Source organism: Pseudorasbora parva, chromosome 3 (assembly GCF_024679245.1).
Source record: "Pseudorasbora parva isolate DD20220531a chromosome 3, ASM2467924v1, whole genome shotgun sequence".
Lineage (NCBI taxonomy): Eukaryota > Metazoa > Chordata > Actinopteri > Cypriniformes > Gobionidae > Pseudorasbora > Pseudorasbora parva.
This window is the reverse complement of record NC_090174.1, coordinates 39,154,269-39,179,834: the sequence shown is the minus strand read 5'-3', so window position 1 is coordinate 39,179,834 and position 25,566 is coordinate 39,154,269. Positions and strand designations below refer to the sequence as shown.

Sequence of the window (25,566 nt, the reverse complement as noted above, 5' to 3'; positions counted from 1 at the left end):
GTGTTTGGAATATTGTGCTCTTGTAACGGTTCATTTCAGATGCTTGTAGATAGTGTTTAAATGAAACATTTGTGCTAAAAGTGACAAATAGTATGATATACAGTGTTTGTTTGACTGATAGCTATACAGTAAAGACATTTATAATGTTAAAAAAGATTACCGTTTCAAATAAATTATGTTCGTTTGAGATTTCTATATCAGAGAATCCTGATCAAATGTATCACAGATTTCACAAAATATTAAGCAGCACAACTTTTTTCAACATTGATAATAAGACATTTTTCTTAAGCACCAATTAAGCATATTAGAATGATTTCTGAAGGATCATTTGGCACTGAAGACGTTTCATTTTGACATTTTTAAAATGAATTAAACGAAAATTCATTTTGTGATACAGTATGCACTGCTTATTTTGTGTGCAGCTCTTTGAGAAGCAGCTTTCAAAGGTGTTCTACAAATGATAAAATACGTAAAACTGGAAAACATTGAACTTTTAAAAAAACTTTTAAAACTTTTTTTATGTTTTCAATTATAATATTTCAGAATATTACTGTTTTTACTGTATTTTACTGTATTTTTTATCAAATAAATGCAGCCTTGGCAAGGATACGAGAGGATACAAATCTTGGCTTTATTTTAAAATGGTTAAAATGTTATTGGGATTGATTATTAAAGGGTTAGTTCACCCAAAAATGAAATTGATGTCATTAATGACTCACCCTAATATCGTTCCACACCCGTAAGACCTCCGTTCATCATCGGAACACAGTTTAAGATATTTTATATTTAGTTCGAGAGCATATAAGTGTATGCACACTATACTGTCCATGTCCAGAAAGGGAATAAAAACATCATCATAGTCCATATGTGACATCAGTTGGTTAATTAGAATCTCTTGAAGCATCGAAAATACATCTTGGTCCAAAAATAACAAAAACTACGACTTTATTCAGCATTGTCTTCTTTTCCGCGTTTGTTTTCAAACCTCAAATAAAGATTCAAACGGCCATGATCATGAACGACATTAATGACATAAATTTCATTTTTGGGTGAACTAACCCTTTAACATGATTGTATTGTTAGTAAGAGAAATTGTTGATATTGTTTAAATAAAATAAACTGAGTGAACAAATTTTATAGAGTATACCATATATCTAAAGTATATTTTATTCAAAATTAATTAAAAGTCAAGCTATTTATAGTCTTTCATGGTGTTTTTGGTGTTAATGATTAAACAATTCATTGAATAAATGAATTGAGCACTGGATTTGTGATCATAAATAAATATTTTAGATTTGATTCAGATTCCACAGATCATAACAATATTAGATATCAGTGTAATGTGTCTCTGTGTGTGTGTGTTTATTGTGAGGCATTTCAAAGTTGTTGTCAGCATTGCCTTAGCGGGTGTGTGTTTGTTCTCTGTAACCAGCCCTGGCCTGAATCCGCTGGTAGTATATTGAGATTAAACAGCCATAGTACTGAGCCTGACAGAAAGGACAATGCTTCGACCCAGTGCTGAAACAGGAACTCTGCGAGTCAGTGATTTTAGAAAGAGGGTTCCTGGTACAGTATGTATTGAAGGCCTGACTCATGAATATTAACTCGATTGTGTTGATGTTGCCAGGTATTACTGCTAGACTGTCCAGTCACGGAACCTAATAAATATTTATGAGTCAAGCCTTCACCTTGTTTTTTATTCATACATTTATGTGCAGAGACACTTGAGTTGTAGTTGTTCCACACTGACTTGGTATTGAGATACAATACCAGATGTCCAGATCGGCTCAGCCTTTGCTCTGATAACTGTCTAAGAATCATGTTAATCCAGAAATCGGGTCTGGATCTCATGATCTCAGGTTTACAAAGTTTGATTTTGCACATTTCTTCGTTCATTTCTCATGTATTAGTCTTCTGTGTACAGAGATTTTGTTGAATCTTGGATACAAACCAGATGCCTGTATTTTTTCTTTCTTAGTTCAGTACAGGCCAACAAAACATTTTAATATCAGCCATCTGAATTCAGTGAAGCTGTTGAGCCAGGCCCACCTGGGCTAGTTTTAAAAGGCATCTGGGACGTGTAGAAGAAAACCCTCCCATGTTTGGTGCCTGTATATTTTGGATAACCTTGAACAATAGAATAAAGTAGCATGTCCCAAATACGTCAAATTGAGAGTGGCTCCCTTGACATTTGCGTTACATGATTTCGCTCTGTTTCTGGAGCCTGTCTCATGGCTCAGTCTCTCCGGCTCGCTGTAGGACAGAAAAGATTTAGTTGCGATGACATTTCTATTGTTCTGCTGCTTTTCCTATGGTAATTCTCCATGCCTCCTCATAGAGGATTCTCTGAAATGCTTTGCATTGGAAAGAGACAATAACAGTAAGAAATGAAGGGAGATGAGTAGAACGGTAAAATGAGAATGGATGAAGAAATTCATTCTTACATCTTTTTCTCCTGCTTCCTATTGCTCTTTATTTCCACGTAGCGAGTTGTATTTTGTATTTCCTCCTCTTTTATTTATAAAACAAAGACTCAGGCAGGTGTCTAGCTCTCCATTGATTCTCTCTCTATGAAGCGAACAATGTCTGATCATAAGAGAGACATTGATGTGAGAGGAGCGAACAGTGTCAGCAGATGGACAGGTATTCCTGCTCAGTCTTTGCAAATTCTGGACACGTCAGCCAATGTGTGAACTATTTGCATATTAACTTAATCCTGCATATCAGACAGTTAGAAGATAAATATTTGACTGCCATAAATGTATTGATTTCTGTTGTTCTGTTCTGTTTTTATGGGTTTATTGGTATGGTAATACTTAGGGTTTGAAATTAACACCCGCCATCCCACCAAATGCGGGTTAAATCGACCGTGGCAGGTAAAGCATATCAGCTCACTAGCCAAATTGGCAGGTTATGATTCATAAAGTATCTAAATCATCTATCGCTTTCCATGTCATCGCTATCAGAGCCCTTTCCCTAAAAGGAGCCCCAAACCTGACAGAGCCGCATCTTTAAAATTCAAACAGATTCTTTCACTGTACTCACACCACTTCGGCATCTGTCCGCGGCGCCCAACTACAAGACTTTGGTCTGTTCAAAGTCATATGCCGGGCTATAGCGTCATTTACAATGTTTTCCATTAAAATAAGGAGATTTGTGACAGATTTATGCACGTACTGACTTTATCCTAGGCTGGAAGATTGTGTATCGTGTACTTTAAGCTTACAATCATTTGGTACTGATCCATTTAGTAACAGCTTTTTAGCAAAGCCTTCCTTGTATTGCCCCTCGTTCACAAAGCAGTCGAGTGAAATTATTAGATTTAAATTAATTTTGGTGTATTTTGGGACGCATTACCTTTAAAAACAAAAAGTAATCGATTGTGTTTTCAGCGGCTCAGAGGTCTGCTCTGGAGTAAATGACGACTGCTATGTTCAATCTTACAATCTTACATTCTTACAATCTTACATACAAAAACCCCAAACACCAGGAGACATTCTTGTCTACAGCTGCTCCAGTGGCGGACTGTGTAGTCCTCACTCAGGTCGGGTCTATGCTAAAACAGCAGTGTCCGTCAACATTCATGGGAACTGCGAACAGCTTGTTCTGAGACAGTGCTTATGATTCATTAAAAAAAAGCACTGGGTGGATTTTTATCATTATAGGGTACACACACACTGCCAACACACTTTTATGTACATTCATGTAAAAGTGAATTTTGCATAATAGGTGCCTGCCGTGATTGAGTAAATCTGAAAGTGATTCAATTATTCATAATTAGATTTAAATCTAAGTTGTGACTGATAATCTTGTTTATATGTCATATTTTAGTTTTGGCCTCTTAAACTCTGCAGACCCTGTACAGGAATGAAAGCATCAAGTATATATTTTACAGTTTAAATGTCTGTGGAGGAGCGCTGACCTCATATGTGTTACCATTTGAAATTAGAGCTCAGACAACATATACTTACATGTTTATCATTTTTCAAAGTGTGTCCTGTAAAATGACACCAAAATTGTGTATTTACCCTGTATTTTTTGTATGTGCATGGGAAGCTTTTCAATTTAGGTAGGCCAAATCCTGGTGGAAATCCCCAAAAATGGCCCCAGAGCTTAAGTGGTCTGAATGGCTGGTAACTTAAAGATTTACCAAATTGGCTGCTGAGTAAAAAAGTTCATTTCAAACCTTATATGCACTGTAAATGATTTGGGATGATTTTGGCAGTGGAATATGACCGTGTCAGCTTGGCAGATTTGCAGTTCTGTTAACAAACAAACAAAAATTGTTGTCATTATTTTTAGCTATTTTTATATATATCTTTAAAATGTAATGTAAAAAAAAAAAGTTTGTAACAAATGTACTGACCACAAACTTTTGAACGGTTGTATGTATATTGTTTGCACAAATGTAAATTTGTGACTTTACTTGAATTCTCAGTGATATTTCTCTATATTTCTTTGTTAGTATATTTTACTGTTTTATTAGCATGCAGTTTGGGTTCAGGGTCCTGTAAAGTTCCTAATGGTTTGTTAGCTTTCAAAAGCTCTGTTGCAGTGGGGTTGAGTCTGGCCCTGCAGTGTTTTGTTAATCAATAGGCCTCAGGCAGCCGTCTCACACGCAGCCTGTGTATGATAAATGAAAAGACTCTGTCACTGTCTCAATCTGCCACAAACAATCCCCAGACAAACAGGTAGATAGATTATTGGAGTCTAAAGGCTCTGAGGGAAATAGGATGCACACACACACATACAAACACACGAGTCAGTGGGTACAAAGCAGTTCTTGTTCACAGTGGTGGCTCCTAATTATCTCCCGTCTGAGGAAATTGGGCTCCCTGAGAAACACTTTTTTTTTCAATTAGTTGGTCATGTATGGATGACTTCATTGGCACCTTGCTGCCAGTAATATTCACACCCACCACACAGTTAATGCCAGAAAAATGCCATGGAGAGCATGATCCAGGCATAACTGACCCTCATTAGAGCCCAACATGAAGTTGAGGGCTGATAATGTTCACACAACCTTTCATTTTTCTACTTGTTTGAGAAAGGATGAGAGCAAAGAAAATGAATTGAATTAGGGTACAAAATCAGTTATATTGCCATTTTTTTCTTTAGTTATTCCTTCATGTGTCTGGTTACAAAACACTTAATGCATTATTTTTTTTATAGAACAATCTTCTCTTTTTTTATGTGTCTGTTCTCTGTTGTTCATTGTTTATTAAAGTTGGCAGTCTAAAGCGGCACAAGTGACCACAACCATTAGCCCTTTTCACACAGTAATCCTGATAAATTACTGTAAAACGAGAACAACTTTACCGGCAAATACACATATATGGCATTCCGTCTTTTTAACGGTTACCTTTCACACATCAGTATCAAGGGTTCCAAGCACGTGAGGTCATCTAGCGCATGTTCAAACAATTAAAAGCAGAAAGATTTTTTTTAAACAACTCAACATATCCTAATCTCATGCCGCTTTCACACTAGATTTTGAACTTGGAAAAAGCCAACAGATGCTGCAACGGTCATTATATGACATCAGGCTCTGTGGTGTCTTTTTTTAAAAACAGGAATTCAACATGAAACAAATAATAGTGAATCGTAAATGTGAAAGAATATGCAATCTACTCTACTGCAAAAAGTTTCCATTATTTTAATTCAGCTAAGAGGTCACGCTGTGGCATATTCTACTGGTCACACAGATTCAAGTGATACGAATTCGCAACAGAGTTAATCAAAATGAAACTTTGGAAAGCAGTGATATCCAAAACTTATTGGGATGAGCTTACCTTTCTGGTCTCCCGCATTCACAGGTGTTTGAATGGTATTCAAAGGAACGAAAATGTTTCAGTTGGCCAAATTGAATTTCTGTGAATTGATGCAATTTATTTCACTATTTATAAATTAAAGGTCCCGTTCTTTGCGATTCCATCTTTTAAACTTTAGTTAGTGTGAAATGTTGGTGTTGGAGCATAAATAATACCTGTAAAATTATAAAGCTCAAAGTTCAATGCCAAGCGAGATATTTTATTTAACAGAAGTTCCCTTTCTAAGCCTACAGCGAACGGCCGGTTTGGACTACACCCCTGCACTTCCTGGCAGGAATGACGTCACTAGAACCGTTTGTTGACTAACCCTCCGCCCACAAGAACACGCAAAATAGGGGGCATGGTCTTGTTGCTCTCTCACGTGGAGAAGAGCGCTCATTCAGCGCTTGCATCTCCCCGTTATGGTAAGAGGCGGGACCTTTCCGGGCAAAGTGCGCTAAGCTGCTGTCCAATCACAACACGGGAAGCACTGGCCCAATCAGAACTCGTTACGTATTTCTGAAGGAGGGACTTCATAGAACAAGGAAATCATCAGGCCGTTTTTAGGACAGAGGAAACAGCGCTGTACTAATAGTAAATTGTGTGAAAAATACTGTGTTTTTTTACAAGCGAAACATGAACTCATGTTATATTGCACACTGTAAACATAATCAAAGCTTCGAAAACACACGAAGAACGGGACCTTTAAATTTGGCCAGCGAAAAAATGTAGATGTGATCAGTAACTTAAAAATTGTCAATTGGAGACCAGAATTCAAATTCTGTGTACAAATTAGCACTTATGCGATACGACAACCTCTCAGTCTTTGTGACTTGTGCTTGAAGGGAAGTCAGTCAATTCGGCGGCCATCTTGTAAACATGCAGCTCCTGCCTACTTGAATGAGAAAAGTTGGTCCAAAATATGTTTCAGTAACATTTTCCTTTTGTTTCTTTTTGTCTCTTCCTTCATCTCTGTATCTCTGTCTATATAGCCACAGCTTCCTGTAACTGCAAACCAAAGTTGGAGGTTTAACACTTAATGCAAAAAAAACCACACACCCCTCCTCCCTGCCTCCAAGCTCCTCCTACTGCATCGTCATGGCGATGAGCAGTGATCCTGGTTGTATGGGGTTTGACCTTGACCCAGACTCTTCCCAGACTGCTGAAATGACAGACAAGATGTCCGCAGTGTCCCTAAGGTCTGACACCACCTCCAGTTTAGTGAAGAATGGGACGGGTGTTAAGAAAGCTCTGCCCAAGAGGCCACACCTGTCAGGCAGGAAGATGTCATTGCAGGAGAGAGGGACGTACGTGTCTTCTGGGGGCGGGGCTGACCGCTACTCCCGAATAGCCAGACAGCCAACCATCGAGTCCAAACGAGTGTCCATCTCAGACTCGCAGGTGAGAGACATTTAAATATTACCAATTTTGCAAATAAAGAAATTGTTGAAACATGACTAAAAATTAAGCAAATAGTGGAAAGTAGATAGTGGAAAGAAAATGAACTAATGGTAAGTCTGTTTGCATAGTGAATCATATTTTTGCAAATAAAGACTAGGAAATGCTATTTTTACGTACAAAACAGTGAATATGACATAGTGGTTAACTTCGACTGATGTAAAACTTGGTGGACATGTGGTTTATTTGAATATACTGTACACAAATACAAAGGAGGTCTGAAAGCAAGATTTTGTTTAGAATTAATTCAATCCCAACCTTTTCGTCAAACAAAGTTATCATATTGCTCAAAGGGATAGTTCACCCAAAAATGGAAATATCATCATTAATTACTCACCCTCATGTCCTCCCATAAGATCTGTTTGCTGTTACTATGCTGTTGACGTAGTAAACACAGTGCAGCACTTCCGGTTCTACAGCAGAACGCCGGCTCAGTATTTGCCACTGATATGCCAGCTCCTGCGTCAGAATCACACGTATATGTTATTGTGCTCACATGAACAGCCTCAGCCAATAGTGAGCCGGTGTTTTAACGTAGAACCTGGAAGCGCTGCACTGTGTTTACTACGTCAACAGTGTAGCAGACTGACATGGAAGAGAAGAAATTATTCTCGTTGCTTCATAACATTTAAGGTTGAACCACCGGAGTCACATGGACTATTTTAACAATGTTTTATTTACCTTTCTGGGCCTTGAAAGTGGTGATAACATTGCAGACTATCAGGGGGTCAGAAAGCTTAACGAAGGTCTTACAGGTTTGGAATGACATGAGCAATTAATGACAGAATTTTAATTTTGGGTGAACTAAAACTCTTCAAGGTTTGTTGCTCATGTGCTGTGACAGCAGACTTGTGAATGGATGGATTGGATTTCTTAATGTTTTGCAAAGTTCTTTAAATTAAATAATCAAAGACTTTTTTTAAATGAGAATAATCTCTCTTTGCTGAATGCCAATGGTAAATCAGGTTTCATCTGACTGTCTTTCTAGTATGAAATCCTCACTTACATAGCATGAAGAGCATGTGCTGTGTGTGTGTGTGCGCGTGTGTGTCTGTATTTGAAGCAAAACTCATTTCCTGTGATTAGTGTCCAGGACAGATCATGTTGTGACCCTTACAGCCATACTTTAATAAGTCTTCTTTCATTCATACTCAGCCTCAGCACCCCCATCCTCTTATAACAACCGGCTCCTATTAAAGAATTATCTTTGTTCTGACCCATAAAGGTGATCTGTGTGTGTTTGGCTGTTGTAGTGTATGTGTGTGTGTGTGTGCGTGTGCATGCGTGCACGTGCGTGCGTGTGTGTGCCCCCATTTCTTCCTGGCTATATGTTTGTGTGTGTTAATGGGGCTTAAGCCTGCCTGAAGAGTGAGACGCTGACAGGAGCATCAGCTGGTTGAGTTCTCTTCATCTGCTCTCACACTTATCCAGTAGAAGAAGCACTCTTAGCTCTAAAGCTATTCATTGTCATTGTTTGAATAATGTTAATGTTCATACTGGAGTATTTATAATGTTTTACTAAAACTCTGTCAATATTTACCCTCCTTCATTTAATTTTTTTCTTCCATGGAACTCTATAATTTGTATTATTAATACTAATTATTAGTGAATAAGGTTCGCACATTCTTAATGATTTGCTTACAAATCAAGTTCATGCAGTAGAGTCAGTAAGTGATCATTAATAACTTTTTAACATTAACCAGCTCGCTTTAAAAGAAAGCAATTATTTGTCATTTTGAACATGTTGTGTACGGCTTTAAACACAGTCAGACAAAAAAGACCTAGATATTATGATTGTAACTTTGTTCAATGTGCATACACATTGGCCTCAGCCAATTCAGTGTCCATTCATTGTAATTGGATGGAAAAGGACAACAAGTTTGTTATTAAAAATTGCATTTGGTGTTTCACAGAAGAAAGACGGTCATATGATGTTGGGCCGATTAAGACAGAATTTTAAACTAATCCTCTAACCCAGCTTTGACTGATTTGCTGTCTTATCTTGTTTAAGTTGGTCATCAAGCCTTGGTGTTCAACTTATTTAGTTGATCAACCAGCTGATCTTTCAGACTGACTGGAAGATAAGTGCACAAAACCCCTCTTAAATTAGTGACGCAGGCCAATATGTCCTGAATGGGAAACCTGCAAATCAGCTTAAGCTGGTTTAGAATGTTTTTCTCGGCAGGAAGAGCAAAAACAGAGAAAAAGACAGAGACAGAGAGTCAGTAATTAATATATGTAAGTGGTCGGATCATGACCTTGCAGTGAGCGCATGTGCTTTTAATGACGATAAAGTCATTTGCAGTCTTTTTATGGAGGAATTTAATAATCATTGAAGTATGCAATATCATCAAAGACACTGTTAATGGAAAATCTACATGTGGACCGCGGCAGGTTAGCGGTAAAATCTTTATGAATTATTTTATACTTTTATAGAAGATGTAAAAGCAGTCAGATCTACAAATCTAATCTGCCCGCGAGTGTCGTCTAGCAACTCTCAATACCCTTCTGAGCTGTAATCGCCAAACTTTTGCCGGGCCAATCACATCGTGTATAGAGTCGGTGGGCAGGGCCATAATGACGACGGCCAAGTGACTGGCGAACGCCGGTCTTTCAAATCAGCCTTGACCGTGACTCTGGAAGACTTGGAGTTAAGCTTTTCTCTGAGAAAAGAACAAAGAATGGCACTGAAGTCATTCTTAAAAAGGGAAGATGTGTTCGGAGTTTAGCCGACCGGATACGGCGAATGTTTAATCTATCAACAAGCTCTGTTTCACCTTCGTTGCTCTGGTTGGTGTAGCGCTATCCTATCGCGTGCAGAGGGAGTTTAAAAGACAACCGTTTATCCCGCCCCTCGGATTGAGCCCTGACAATGGTGAGTTTCCAGACCAAACATCTTGATGTGGGTCTGGCTTGTCAGGCTAGCTTCATGCTTATTTGGTGTGAAAACTGTTTTGATATTTATATTTTATGTGGTTATGTGATTTGTTAACAGATACACTCTAAAAAATGCTGGGTTAAAAACAACCCAAGTTGGGTTGAAAATGCACCAACCCAACAATTGGGTTGTTTTAACCCAATGGTTGAGTTGTTTTAACCCAATGGTTGAGTTGTTTTAACCCAGTGGTTGGGTTAAATGTTGCTTAAGACAACCCAATTGCTGGGTAAGAACAACTCAACCATTGGGTTAAAACAACCCAATTGTTGGGTTGGTGCATTTTCAACCCAACTTGGGTTGTTTTTAACCCAGCATTTTTTAGAGTGTAGAAAGAAAAAGAAAAGCATATCATATTATGTTATGTTCTGTTTTGGTTTAATTCTAGTTCCTTTGTTCTCATTTCCCGATACTAATTAGTTTCAATGTTTACTGATTTGAATTACAAACCTGTTTCAGTTTCTGTTAATTTGCTTCCTATGTGTATTTAAGCCCTCATTCAGTACTTTGTTTGGTGTCATCTATGTTATAGAGCAGGGGTGACGAATCCTGCTCCTGGGGCTACTGTCCTGCAGAGTTTAGCTCCAACCCCAATTAAACATGCCTGTACCAACTAATTAAGGTCTTATTAGGCATACTAGAAACTTCCAGCAGGTGTGTTGAGGCAAGCTGGAGCTAAACTCTGAAGGACAGTGGCCCTCCAGGACCGACTTTGGATACCCCTGTTATAGAGGGTATGTATATTGATGTCACTATCCCGCCGGAAAATACCTCCTCAGCACTACTGAGTGGCAAAAGAGTTGCTGCTTGACTGGATTTAATAGGGCAAACTATGAAAACGTGATCTGATTAATCTAAAGGTTAGACTTGATATAATGTTCATTACAACTTTCCAAAGCTCCAGTGATCCATGAGCATTGACGTGTAGCCAGGAATTGTGTTTCCTGACATTTATATGTGCCTGATTTCAACACTGAGGAAATACATAAAGCAAATTTGTCTGTGAATGTTTTATATAAATACAAAACACACTCACCTAATGGATTATTAGGAACATCATAATAATACTGTTTGACCCCCTTTCGCCTTCAGAACTGCCTTAATTTTACGTGGCATTGATTCAACAAGGTGCTGAAAGCATTCTTTAGAAATGTTGGCCCATATTGATAGGATAGCATCTTGCAGTTGATGGGGATTTGTGGGATGCACATCCAGGGCACGAAGCTCCCGTTCCACCACATCCCAAAGATGCTCTATTGGGTTGAGATACGGTGACTGTGGGGGCCATTTTAGTACAGTGAACTCATTGTCATGTTCAAGAAACCAATTTGAAATGATTCGAGGTTTGTGACATGGTGCATTATCCTGCTGGAAGTAGCCATCAGAGGATGGGTAAATGGTTGTCATAAAGGGATGGACATGGTCAGAAACAATGCTCAGGCAGACTGTGGCATTTAAACGATACCCATTTGGCACTAAGGGGCCTAAAGTGTGCCAAGGAAACATCCCCCACACCATTACACCACCACCACCATCCTGCACAGTGGTAACAAGGCATGGTGGATCCATGTTATCATTCTGTTTACGTCTCAACAGAAATCGAGACTCATCAGATCAGGCAAACTTTTTTCAGTCTTCAACTGTCCAATTTTGGTGAGCTTGTGCAAATTGTAGCCTATTTTTTCTATTTGTAGTGGAGATGAGGCGTACCCGGTGGGGTCTTCTGCTGTTGTAGCCCATCCGCCTCAAGGTTGTGTGTGTTGTGGCTTCACAAATGCTTTGCTGCATATCTCGGTTGAGTGGTTATTTCAGTCAAAGTTGCTCTTCTATCAGCTTGAATCAATCGGCCCATTCTCCTCTGACCTCTAGCATCAACAAGGCATTTTCGCCCACAGGACTGCCGCATACTGGATGTTTTTCCCTTTTCACACCATTCTTTGTAAACCCTAGAAATGGTTGTGCGTGGGGGTATATATACTGTATATATAACATTTATTTGAAATATTTTTGTTTACAAACACTTTTCATCAATTAAGTGTGCTCTTGTTGAAAAAAACTTTTAAACAGTGTTAATTAACAAATTAGTACTTTTATTTGAATGTTTATTTACATTATTAAAAATGTTTAACCGTATACCTGGGTGTGTATTATGCTAATTGCTTTGAAAACAATAATCAAGTTTAATCAACATTAGTAATAATAAACTGATGTGCATTTCAGCCAATAAAATTATTAATGAATGCGACCCATTTTATGTGAATTATAATAAAGGTCGAGGTCCCCCCAAGCCGGTTTATCATGAGATTCTACTTCTAATTTCTCTCTCTCTCTCTCTCCTTTCATTGTCTCTCTCTTCATCCCAGAAGCTTCAGTCACATCTTTGAGACTCTACTGTTCTCTCTCTCTCTCTCTCTCTCTCTCTCTCTCTCTCTCTCTCTCTCTCTCTCTCTCTCTCTCTCTCTCTCTCTCTCTCTCTCTCTCTCTCTCTCTCTCTCTCTATCTCTTTCTCATTCCTCCTTTCAGACTTCAGACAGCTGTCATACACACTCTCCTCTCCGCGAGTGAGGAGCACGTCACACCTTGACACTCAAGCTGAAGTGTGAGCAGTAATGTGAGGCTGTTTTGGTTAAGGAACACAGAGCAGTCATAGTAATTGACTGTCAGTCAGGTTTCAAATGCGCGGATATTTCTCTTTTTGCCTTTGCTCTTTCTCTGTCTCGGTTTCTTTTGCCCTTTTTCGGTACATTCTCCTGAACCTTTTTCTTCACTCACCTTTGGCCATAATGCACTCATGTCCTTTCTGTAAAATACTTTGCACCCTCTCCAGCCTTACCCGCGAACACATGCACACAAACCTACACCATACACCCTGTGATCCCAGATGTTATTGTAGTACAACATTTGAATGCACAATGCGGCTGTACCTTACTTAAACCCAAGATTATCCAGTCTAATCCGGGTTTAAAAGGAGAAAAAAAGGACCAACCTGGAAGAGGACCAAACTGAAAATTGAGCCATGTGCGCTAATCCTTGACTGTCACGCTTAAACGTTTTATCTCCCTGTGTGAAAACTTCAGCTCTCTCTTTTGAACTTTCTTTTTTCATATTTTCTCCTGTCTTTTCCTCTCTCATTCATCTTCTCTGTTTGCAATCTTTCAGTTCTCATTGCCCCTACGAGGCATCTCTGCCTTCACAGGAAGATGTGGCGTTTATTTGTTATGACAGGTCTCAGATGTGATCTGACTCTGCGAGTCCTTCATATAGAATGCATGTGTGAAATCTTGTTAAAGCATTACCTGATCTACACAATAGTATTAGCGGCCTGGAAAACCCGCTGTTGTCTGTGGACAGCCGTTTGAAGGCATATCAGTTTGGAAGTTAGTTGCGGATGATTTTTCCTCAGAGCCCACCAGCTTAACACAGACAACAAGAAACTTCCAACATCACTATAGTCTCTTTATTTGTGTGGATAGATAAGTTATCTTATTCTAAAATGAATGGTTTAAGACAAGACAGATATTTTAAGATAAAACGATTTTATAGAGCCTGTGAAACAAACAATTTTGAGACATCTAAAGATAGAAACGCGTAGACTTCTATGAAAAATGTATGTAATTTGCCTCAAGTGAAGGCTCTATTGTTCTTTACTATCGAAGCCATGACAATATGAATAATTGATGAATGATATGAATTAATAATGTGATGAATACTGTTAATAATATTCATTTTCAATAGGCATGCACAATATATTGGTTATAGGTCAATATTAGAGATTTAAAAATGTGGATAGATATCAGCTGATATTACTTTAAATTGTGCGTGCTCTGTTTTTAAATTTGATTACATTTGCTATTATCTAACACTTAAAACTTTATAATTTTTAAAAAGATGTAATTTTTATCAAAACTTTAAATGAATATAATGTACTTTTTAAAATGTAGCATTAGTGTTTCATTTTTTATTTGCTTTTACAAAGTAATATATCACGATAATATCGTCCATTTACAAATTATAGGACATAACATGAAAATGTTTAGTGGTTTATTGGTATCGGCTATAATTTTAGTATCAGTGCATCCCTAATATTTATGTGGGATGTCTAAACTAATTCCTCTTTTGAGTTTTCTGTTGAGTTGTTTTGGAAAAACAAGAGGGTGGGTCAATTTTGGGTGAACTATCTCTTTGAGCTATGTTTTCCTGCAAATTAAATGTGACATGCAAACATTAAGTACTGTCCTCTGCTCTTGTTCTTGGTGAGTTTTGACCATCTGCTTGTTGCGTGCAGGTGCGGGTTTACTGCAATGCAAGTGTGTGCCAGTAATAGTCCAACTTTCCTCTCTTCCTGCACCCCCCTCTTTCTCTATCTCTGGTCGCTAATAACCTGGCAGCTTCTATACTGTGGCACAGGTGTACTGTATACTGGGTCCGGGCATCAGTGAATTTTTTGTGTGCCATTTTGCAGGGGAGAAAAGTCGTATCTATGCTTTCAGATTATAAGCAGCAAAAGGATTCCTTTATCACAAAGACTTATTATGCACTCATACAGCATGTGCCATTTTGCAGATCTGGATTTGACAAACATGAATTTGTCTGAAATGACACCTTTACGTGTGTGGAGGAATGTTTGAAAGGTGGGCAGAGATGGGAGCAGTTCTACTGCTGTCTGCCCAGGAATTGAATTGTGAATCTGGGTCACCTAATGGATAAAGAACGATGGAAATCTGTGGAAACCATTAAGTGACTGGTTTACGATCATAGACTTGTATCTAAACTGAGAGAGGACATTTATCTGGTAATACAAAGCACTTCTGGAGAAATTATAGCAAGAGGACAAATGGCAAACCAAAGCAACAGACAAACATTTCCAAGGATTGGTATTTCTGCTAATGTGTGATGAGAATAAGAGTGAAGTTACAGATGCGATACTGAATTTCCGGACTGCTCAATTGGATCTGGACTGTGCTTAAAAGAAGGCACTTTACCACACAGCAGTCAAGAAGTCACTAAAGAGTCAAAAAGTCTCATGATGGCTTTCAGTTTGTTGGGGCCAGGTGGAGGACCCTGTATAAGCTTCCAATAGAGAATCGAAATGCTGATCTGGATCATTCACAGAACCATAGCTTTGGACAGACACGTGGCACACCTGAAACCAGCAGTGGGTGGGCAGTGTAGGGTTTGTGGTGAGGGAGAAAATTTTGTGCATCTGTTTTTAAAAATGTAAAGATTTTAATTTGTTGTTTATTTGAATAGGGACAGATAAAATCAGCATAGATAATTACATAAAGAAAAATCCGATGCATGTATCACAGTGTTTATAGCCAGGGCTAATTCGCAACACCTGTCCCTAGTAAGGCTTTTAACAGTTAAGATAATGAAGAAATAATTTAAAGAATAAGAAAAAATTACAGTGAATACAATAAAAGGTCAAGAAACCAGTTAGCACCAAAAAAGATAAATATAACAGATAAGCACATGTCCTTAAACTCACACAGGGTCACACCTCACACACACCCAGCTACGCATCTCATACGGCATGATCACACTGCTGCTGCTCTAAGAACCAAGTTTTTGTTGCTTTTTAAAAAGCGGACAGTTTAGTTAAAGTTTTTATATTTGTTGGAAGCCAATTCCACAGATTGGCTCCTTTCACAGAAAAAAACATTTTGGGCAAAAGATGTTTTACAAAAGGGAACTTTACAGTCTCCACATAGTCTCCGTAGCAGCTCTTGTTGATCTAGAGAATTCCGTTCTGTTCACAAATTTACACAGTGATTCAGGTGCAAGTCCAGTCACACATTTAAAAAACAACGTTATGTGTCCAAGATTAACAAAATTAACAAAATTTAAAATTTTATGTTTACTTTAAATGTAACAATGATGAAATCGAATAGGCTATGTTATCTAAAAAGGGCATGGTTATAAAGCCTCTCAATAGATTTTAGAGTAGTTTGGCTAGTCATGGACCAAACAGTGGTGCAGTACGACAAGTGGGACAGCATCATAGCATTCAAAAACACATGAGCACATTCAAATGTCAAATGTCTCCTGATCAAATTTAGCTGAGACTCTAAAATTACTCCTAAATATTTTTCTTGTTCTACCTGATCGATGAGTTCACCATTCATTTTAATGTTAAGATCATTTATTATCTGCATTCTTTTTATTGAAAAGCACATAGATATAGTTTTCCTCAGATTAAGTGTTAACCATGATTTGTTAAGCCAATTAGACACTTTCTCAAGACTTTTGGTCAGTGCACTGCCGATCACAGGGCTTTTACTGGACACATAAACTACAGTGTCATCGGCATACCTACATCTGAAGGCCAACTTCAGGACACACTTCTGGCAGCTCGTTCACATACAGGCTGAAGAGGACTGGCCCCAGGAGGGTTCCCTGAGGGATTCCGGTCTTAATTTTACATGATCGGCAGATTTTACATGATCAAACTACACATTGTCCGCGACCCTGTAAATATGACTCGAACCATGATAATGACTTAATCATCTTTATGATGAATTACTTACAATTTGGTACCAGAAGTTTACGGAAGAATCTTCAGACAAAATATTTATAGGACTGAAATATGCATTTTATTTAATTTTATCAATTTTATTTTATATAAACCTTTACTTGAACCCTTTATGTATAATGCATTATAAAAGTATTTTTAATGCATTAATTATGCCTTGTAATGCACCTTATAATGCAGATGATCTCATAAACAATTGTAACTATATAATACACTTTTAGATTCATAATGCATTAAAAGACAACACACATCCAATTCCAGATGTAATGAGGAATCTGTGAATATTCAGGGTATTCTCACAAAAATGCGTATAAATAGTACGAGTGTGCAATGTCGTGGAATGTATACGCCAAAACTCATTTTGGCGTGTCTATGGCACGCTGTTTTTCGCGTGCATATGATACGCATTTTATGGCGTATTATACATACGAACCCCCCACCCCACCACCCTAAACCTACCCAAGAGCGTGTCATATATACGCCCCACCACCCTAAACCTACTCAAGCGCGTGTCATATATACGCCCCACCACCCTAAACCTACCCAAGCGCGTGTCATATATACGCCCCACCACCCTAAACCTACTCAAGCGCGTGTCATATATACGCCCCACCACCCTAAACCTACCCAAGAGCGTGTCATATATACGCCCCACCACCCTAAACCTACCCAAGAGCGTGTCATATATACGCCCCACCACCCTAAACCTACCCAAGAGCGTGTCATATATACGCCCCACCACCCTAAACCTACCCAAGAGCGTGTCATATATACGCCCCACCACCCTAAACCTACCCAAGAGCGTGTCATATATACGCCCCACCACCCTAAACCTACTCAAGCGCGTGTCATATATACGCCCCACCACCCTAAACCTACCCAAGAGCGTGTCATATATACGCCCCACCACCCTAAACCTACCCAAGAGCGTGTCATATATACGCCCCACCACCCTAAACCTACCCAAGAGCGTGTCATATATACGCCCCACCACCCTAAACCTACCCAAGAGCGTGTCATATATACGCCCCACCACCCTAAACCTACCCAAGAGCGTGTCATATATACGCCCCACCACCCTAAACCTACCCAAGAGCGTGTAATATATACGCCCCACCACCCTAAACCTACCCAAGAGCGTGTCATATATACGCCATAAAGTGCGTATCATATGCACGCCAAAATGAGTTTTGGCGTATACATTCCACGACATTGCACACTCTTACTATTTATACGCATTTATGTGTGATCGGGTTGGAATATTATAATGCATTGGTTATTATTACTTATGAATATACTTAAGAGATAATGCATTATACCATACTGTATGAATATGTTTATAATGCATTACATAAGGACTTTAAGTAAAGTGTTACGTAATTATCTAATAGGGACAGCAAAATTGGCCATATATGGAAATTGAGGAAGAATAGGGGCCTATAGAGTTGACAGCAATGGATCCTAAAGTAATGTTTATGTGTGATGGCAGCAAGTTTGAAAACAGAATTTGCATATTACAGACTTACAAATAATGTTCCTGCTTTTTGTGAAATTGGTGTATTAATTGATATATTAAGATGTTTTAAACCATCTTGATGTTTTAAGTTTTTAACCCCCCCCCCCCCTCTAAGATTGCGTCTATAATAATCTAAATGATTATTCTCAAATGATCAGAAATCTTTTGAGACTAGTACATAAATCTATGTACTCTCATCTGTCAATGATGTTCCTCCTCCAGTGAATTTCTTCCTCTCTTAACTTCTCATTTTTTGCTGTGACCACTACTACAGATTTTCTTCCTGTTCCTCTCAGTCTTTGCTTTATGATGTTTGAAATCGCTGAAATGTTGTTGAGCAGGGCTGTAACCACATTGTAAATACTTTTTTTTGGTGTCCGTTTTAGAACCACATTTTTTCAGTATAGCACAACAAAACAATAAATCAAAAGAAAATGGCAAAGTTTGTTGATGTTTTATATCAAACTAAATTGTATGCTTGTAAAAAGTACATAAAGGTCTCTGCTCAGTCTCTTGACAATACTACAATATTTGCAGTACATTCAAGCTAGCAGAAAGCAACAGTGACATTTCTGCTATTAGGGCAGAATTGTTAGCGGTTGTAATGTTCCCTGCTGTGGGGAAAACTCTGCAGTTCACAATGCACCAAGGTTGCTGATCCAGATAGTAATTGTTTTGCCAACTTGGCTACTTTCAAGTCTTTTTGCACTTGCCTGCTGATTCACATGTAATGTTCACAAGTTTTTTTTTTTAAAGATGCCTTTTCTTCTTTAATAATGTTGTTCTGACCCTGGTTGTGGAACAATTCAGTCATAATTCCATGAATGGTGGAGAGGATCTTGATACTTGGGGTTTCTAGGCTGGTCATCAGAGGTGTCGTTTTTACATTACATGAAATTATCACACTGGTGTGATTATACCGTTCAGTGCATTGCATGATCAGCTTCTAAATTCAAATTTGCATTTGCGTATTGGCTGATGCTGGGTCAGAGTTCAGTGTTTACAATCATATAATGTTTATTTTAGGTTTCTGTTATTTTTTAAACTTGTGTGTAATGTTGCTGTTTGAGCGTAAATAATCTGTAATAATCAAAGGGAGATATTTCCTTTTACAGAATTCCCTTTTTAAGGACTACAAAAAACGGCTGGTAGGGACTACAACAAGCTTATTCACGGGTTGGTGAAGCCATGTTGGGCTGATTTAGAGAAGAGGAAGAATTGTTGTAACAGAGCACATTTAGGAGTCTACTTGAGCTATCACATCCGTCTTTTCACATTTATTGCAATACAGTATGTAAATGTAAGTCATAAAAGCTAGATAACAGCATAAGCCATAATCGTTATTTAACTAAACTATACCTGTTCTTTCTTCAAACACCATATATTCTCTGGCTTTGTATGCATTTTACAACAGTTCTCACACAAGTGATTTATAGATTATCATGACAATAGAAACTTATTTTACATCTTGTAAAAAGGGGCATAATAGGAGCCCATTAATACACTTAGTACTAGGAAAAAACATTTAAAGTTAGTCAAATACACAATGATGTCTATGGAAGCAGCATTTTTTATTGATATCACACATTGTGTAACTATATGAAATAAAATCTTTCTAGAAATTAAGATATTATTTGCAACAGTTGATAAAGATCTGGTTGATAAAGAATTGGGTGCAATAGCATGATGGCTTATAAAAATGGCTTTTTTCAAAGTCAATGATGAAATCCAGGAAAACCATACTAAAAAGGCTTTTATTGCCCATATTATGGATTTCATATTGCTCTTAAAAATGGTAAATTAAACTAACGTTACAACATTCATATACTGATCATTTTCTTATATATTCCTTAAAACCATTAAACACTGAGTATTACTGGAATGATTGGCTAGCATTGGTATAGCTGATAATGTACTACTTTGGTTCATTTCTTATTTAAGTGACAGAAAACAGTTTGTTCAGATAAAGAGGGCTCATTCAGAGCCTGTCTTAGTCATTCATGGTGTTCCTCAGGGGTCAGTGTTGGGTCCGCTTTTATTTATTATATATATATTACCACTTGGTCACATTTTTCAATCCTATGGTGTTAATTTTCATTTTTATGCTGATGACACACAGGTTTATGTCTCTACAAAGCCTGACGATTTCCATCCCCCCTCTAATCTTACTAAATGCTTGCAGGATGTGAACATCTGGATGACTAATCATTTTTTTTTTTACGTTAAATACCAACAAAGGTATTTTCTTGTTGGTACTAAATCTGTTCTATCCAAAGCCCAATCCTTCAATCTGGCTATTGATAATTGTCTGGTTAACTTCTCCACCCAAGTAAAAAGCTTTCTTTTGGTTCACATATTAATATCTCATGCATTGCATTTTTTCATATACGTAACATTGCTAGACTCCGTTCTTCACTTTCTCAACACAACACCGAAGTACTTATTCATCCTGGATTGATTATTGTAATTCTCTTTTATTTGGTATTCCTGAAAAACATCTTCACAGATTGCAGTTAATTCAGAATTCAGCAGCCAGGATTGTTACCCACTCACGTATCTCTGATCATATCACTCCTATTCTTTTTCCATTGCACTGGCTTCCTGTCCGTTACCACGTACATTACAAAATTATGCTCCTTACATATAAAGCTCTAAACAATTTGGCACCTGATTATCTTTCGGACCTTCTTCATCTGTATACTCCTGTTCCTTCTCTGAGATCATCTAAGGCAGAACTATTGTCTGTTCCAAATTTTTTGAGCTGAGCTCTTTTGGTGGTAGGGCTTTTAGTTGTGCAGCTCCCAAGTTATGGAACTCTCTACCATTACTCATTCGACAGTCGGATTCAATTTCCCAATTTAAAGTTCAGATAAAAACATCTGTTTAGATTAGCTTTTAATGATATGATTGATTGATGTGTAAGTTGTGTTTTGTTTGCTTTATATTTTATTATCTTTTATATCTTGTCTGTATAAGTGTATAAGGTGTCCTTGAGTGTCCTGAAAGGCGCCTTTAAATAAAAGGTATTATTATTATATTCCTGAATTGATGTTCACAAATACAAGAATTTATCTGCCTCCATTTGTTCCCAAAATCAAAATACTTACACCAAAAATTTAATAAATTGTATGATACTTTATTACATAAATTTACCTTAATGTAAATAATAAAATCCTTATATTATATATCCTTATATTATAATCCTTATATTATATTATATCCAATATTTAAATGTCCTTTTTTGAACAGAATTAACTGCAAAGTGGATCAGATTTTCTGTTCAATATGTCAGTCTATGGGAAACTGAGATTGGGGTAGTTGCTGTCATAGTCCACCAGGAAGCAAAATTATTTTTAAATCTTTTCTTTTACAGTTTCCATTCTTCCCTTGTGGAATAGGTTATGAAACAAACGCAGAGATTTGTTGTTTCCGCCCGTAACTGGCTTACATGTTCCCTCTGGTGTATAATATATTAATATAGTGTCACGGCTCCTTTGTGTGTGCAGCTGGTATTGATTTGACTCTCTCTCTCTCTCTCTCTCTCTCTCTCTCTCTCTCTCTCTCTCTCTCTCTCTCTCTCTCTCTCTCTCTCTCTCTCTCTCTCTCTCTCTCTCTCTCTCTCTTACAATTTCAGGATTGCATCCAGCTTAACCAGTATAAATTAAAGAGTGAGATTGGGAAGGTAAACACTACATCATTGTCATATTACATTATTTTGATAATCGATGTTCATATAGAATTCAGAAAAATCGCATGGAATATGTTTTAGTCAAAATATGTATTTTTTCATTCAGACACTGACTCTAACTGACCCTCAACACAGTCTCATTTTCTGACTCATCATAATCTATGCATTTTTATTGTCTTCTTTCCTCTATCAATTTCTTCTGTTTTAAAGGGCTCATATGGTGTTGTCAAGTTGGCATACAATGAGGATGATGACAAATATTATGTAAGTACCTTTTAAAATGACAATTATTTCACATTTGTATGTACTTGTTGCATCATCCTAACTACTGACTAGTGCAGTGTTGTAGGCTGTTGGGGTGGCCTATATGACCGATATATGTGTATTGTGAGTGAGCGAGGATGTAGCGCAAAGGTAAGAAACAATATGCTGGGGGAAAGAGAAAAAGGCAGAGAGATGACAGAAAGGATGATGGAGGAGAGGCAGGATAGATTGAATGGTAATAAAAATGAGAGCAGATGGGGGAGGGTTGTGATATAACAGTGATGGCAAGAATGTGCAGCAGTACTTAATTTTATGTGTAGATGTTCATATCAGCCCACTAACACCGTCACTGTTGATCACAATATGCACACAGTAACCGAACTTTCATAATTTTCCTCTGATACATTTAATTTAATTGACTGGACAGCAAAGAGCACAGACATTGTCCTTCTGTGTGACTATCCTCATCTTGAGATGAAGTACAGAACTACATCTATAATGAACAGTACAGAAATAAAATGTAAAAATATTTAAAAATAAACTTGTAATATTTCGCCACTGTTTTAGAACTTGACACAAAAGACTTTTGTAATGGACATTTTTGTCAATTTTGCCAGTAAATCAGAAAAGTAAATAAGACATTTTTTATACTATGTCAGGAAGAGGGAGATATTCTCCTTCTACATTTAATTATATTTGTCACATTATGTAGAACTCATTCGTTTTTTCTTACAATGTACATGACAGAAAGTGAGATTGTCTACATTAATAAGCATAAATCTATGCAGGCAGGATATCAGAGAATGGCAGCATGTGTCAGAATAGTGAAAATACTTTGAAATGCCCTGCATTTTGCAACATAAAATTACTCGACTCAGCATTTTCACGCTGTATTATGATCATGTCTGCAGACTCATGACAATGAAGAGACTATATGGAATGTATGTAAAGGATGTAGAGAAATGGTCGAAAGGTTTGAGTGTGGAGCAAAACAGTCTAAAATGACTTTGATTGGCACGATGCTCGTGCACCACAATCTTTATATTGTAAATATAAAAATAAATAACACGTCACATTCATTGAGGGCCTGTTCAAAAACACTTTGTTAATAAGGGAGGTCAGATGAGATTGGTTAGACTCCTTCATGCTGAGATAAAGGCCACAAACACTCAAACTAGCACTTCTCACAACAGGAGAAAAGCACAGCTCAAATCATAACCTTGAAGAGAATGAGCTTTCAACAGCAGAAGGCCGATCCTGGATCCTCTTCTGTCAGACTATATATGAGATATAAACTGAGTGACTTAGCAGTAGCGGGAAATAAGCATTCTTGGTTTTTCTGAAACTTGCACGTACTAGTATCAAAATGCATGAAGCCAGCATCACATCGTGTATCACTATGAAGGGGGTCTTTTTTGGTGTGGTCTGTGCAGGTCTACTTATCATGTCTGATTACTTTCTTGTCCTCCTCATAATCATCCGTCATAATATACAGCAAAATATAGCTCCTGGTTCACAGTTGCATTCATTAATCCATGCTGTTTGGATAAGAGCAAGGATGAATAGAGGACAGAGCTCAAATCCCTTCATAAAGGCAGAGTAGAGTAAGAGTGCCCCCGTCTCTGGCCTTTACACTCCACTGGCCTCAAAAACTCACAAGCAGGGTATTATCGGTCTTACAATTACCACACATTCTCTTTTTTCTTTACTTGTAGAATGAATCCTAAAATTAAAACTCATTCTTCATTTAACTCTATGTGTATTCATCCGCTCCATGCTTTCAGTTATTCTCATGCTTGTATTAAAGTGCCCCATTATGCTATTTAAAGGCTCCTAATTCTGTTTTGGCTCCTACAACAGCAGTGTAAAAAAATCCAGGTCTCCAATTGAACATTTTCTAGTTACATTTTTCAGTTGGCCAGATTAAACTTCTGTGAATTGATGCAATTTAATTAGTATTTATTTGGCCAACTAAAAATGTTCTAGTCACTAGAACATTTTCAATTGGAGACCTGATTTTGTTTGTTTTTTACAGTGAGGTTTACATGCATCAGGGTCAAAAACCTTTTAATTTTCATTTTATATACAAAAAACCTTTTAATTTTCATTTTATATACATATGCACATCACCACATTTTTCAGATATTCTTAAATGACTCAGCTGATGAATCAGTCTCTCTATATCCTTTCTTTCCATGAGCCTACTCTGGTCAGACGGCCCAGTCTGTTCTGACTGGCGCATGTCGCAAGCTAAATGACCATTGCCATAACTGATAATGAAACATCAGAAGATATAATTATTCAAACCAAAACCTCCATGGCAAGGAGACTTGAGGAGTACATTTCTCTGATACACTACTCATTTTGTGGAACATTATGAGATTCATCAATGTCCATCAACAAACACGTGTATATTTCTCATGTGTACATATAGGAAATGTATCAATAACAGTGTAACATACAATGTGAATGACTGATGCAAAACAAGTCTTGCTCAATCCCTTATCTTTACTCAAAGAAAATATGCAATGAATGACTGATGAAATGCATTATTAATATACACAGTTTTAGGTAGAGGCCCACAGCTGCTTAGCAGAAGTATTAGTAGAAGTATTTCTGTAAGAGTTAGCCGGTTAGTTGAAAACAATGTATTTTGAACAACCGGTTTAAAATATATACATCAATAATTATTTATACTTACAGGTTGTGATTCTGAGAAACAAGCTGGTCCAATTAAACTCTCCTTATCCTTATTGGGATGGGTCAGAACTGGGAACTGACCCATCTTTCTGCGCATCGTTGATGTGCACGTTGATCTCAGTTTTAAGAAGCAGTCGTCTGTGTATATATATATGTATATATATATATATATATATATATATATATATATATATATATATATATATATATATATATATATATATATATACAGTATTGTTCAAAATAATAGCAGTACAATGTGACTAACCAGAATAATCAAGGTTTTTCGTATATTTCTTTATTGCTACGTGGCAAACAAGTTACCAGTAGGTTCAGTAGATTCTCAGAAAACAAATGAGACCCAGCATTCATGATATGCACGCTCTTAAGGCTGTGCAATTGGGCAATTAGTTGAATTAGTTGAAAGGGGTGTGTTCAAAAAAATAGCAGTGTGGCATTCAATCACTGAGGTCATCAATTTTGTGAAGAAACAGGTGTGAATCAGGTGGCCCCTATTTAAGGATGAAGCCAACACTTGTTGAACATGCATTTGAAAGCTGAGGAAAATGGGTCGTTCAAGACATTGTTCAGAAGAACAGCGTACTTTGATTAAAAAGTTGATTAGAGAGGGGAAAACCTATAAAGAGGTGCAAAAAATGATAG

At 37.5% G+C, this 25,566-nt stretch overlaps 1 protein-coding gene across 5 annotated transcripts in view; it reads left to right on the top strand.

Moving 5' to 3' along the window:
- The window catches only part of camkk1a (calcium/calmodulin-dependent protein kinase kinase 1, alpha a), a 96,104-nt gene that overhangs the window by 33,975 nt on the left and 36,563 nt on the right, over window positions 1–25,566 (top strand). For all 5 annotated transcript variants that reach the window (XM_067438778.1, XM_067438776.1, XM_067438774.1 and 2 more), the window contains 3 exons: window positions 6,803–7,211; window positions 21,886–21,933; window positions 22,150–22,203. In XM_067438778.1, the coding sequence (XP_067294879.1) occupies window positions 6,909–7,211; window positions 21,886–21,933; window positions 22,150–22,203 (405 nt within the window). In that variant the 5' untranslated portion in view covers window positions 6,803–6,908. The remainder of the gene's footprint in view (window positions 1–6,802; window positions 7,212–21,885; window positions 21,934–22,149; window positions 22,204–25,566) is intronic.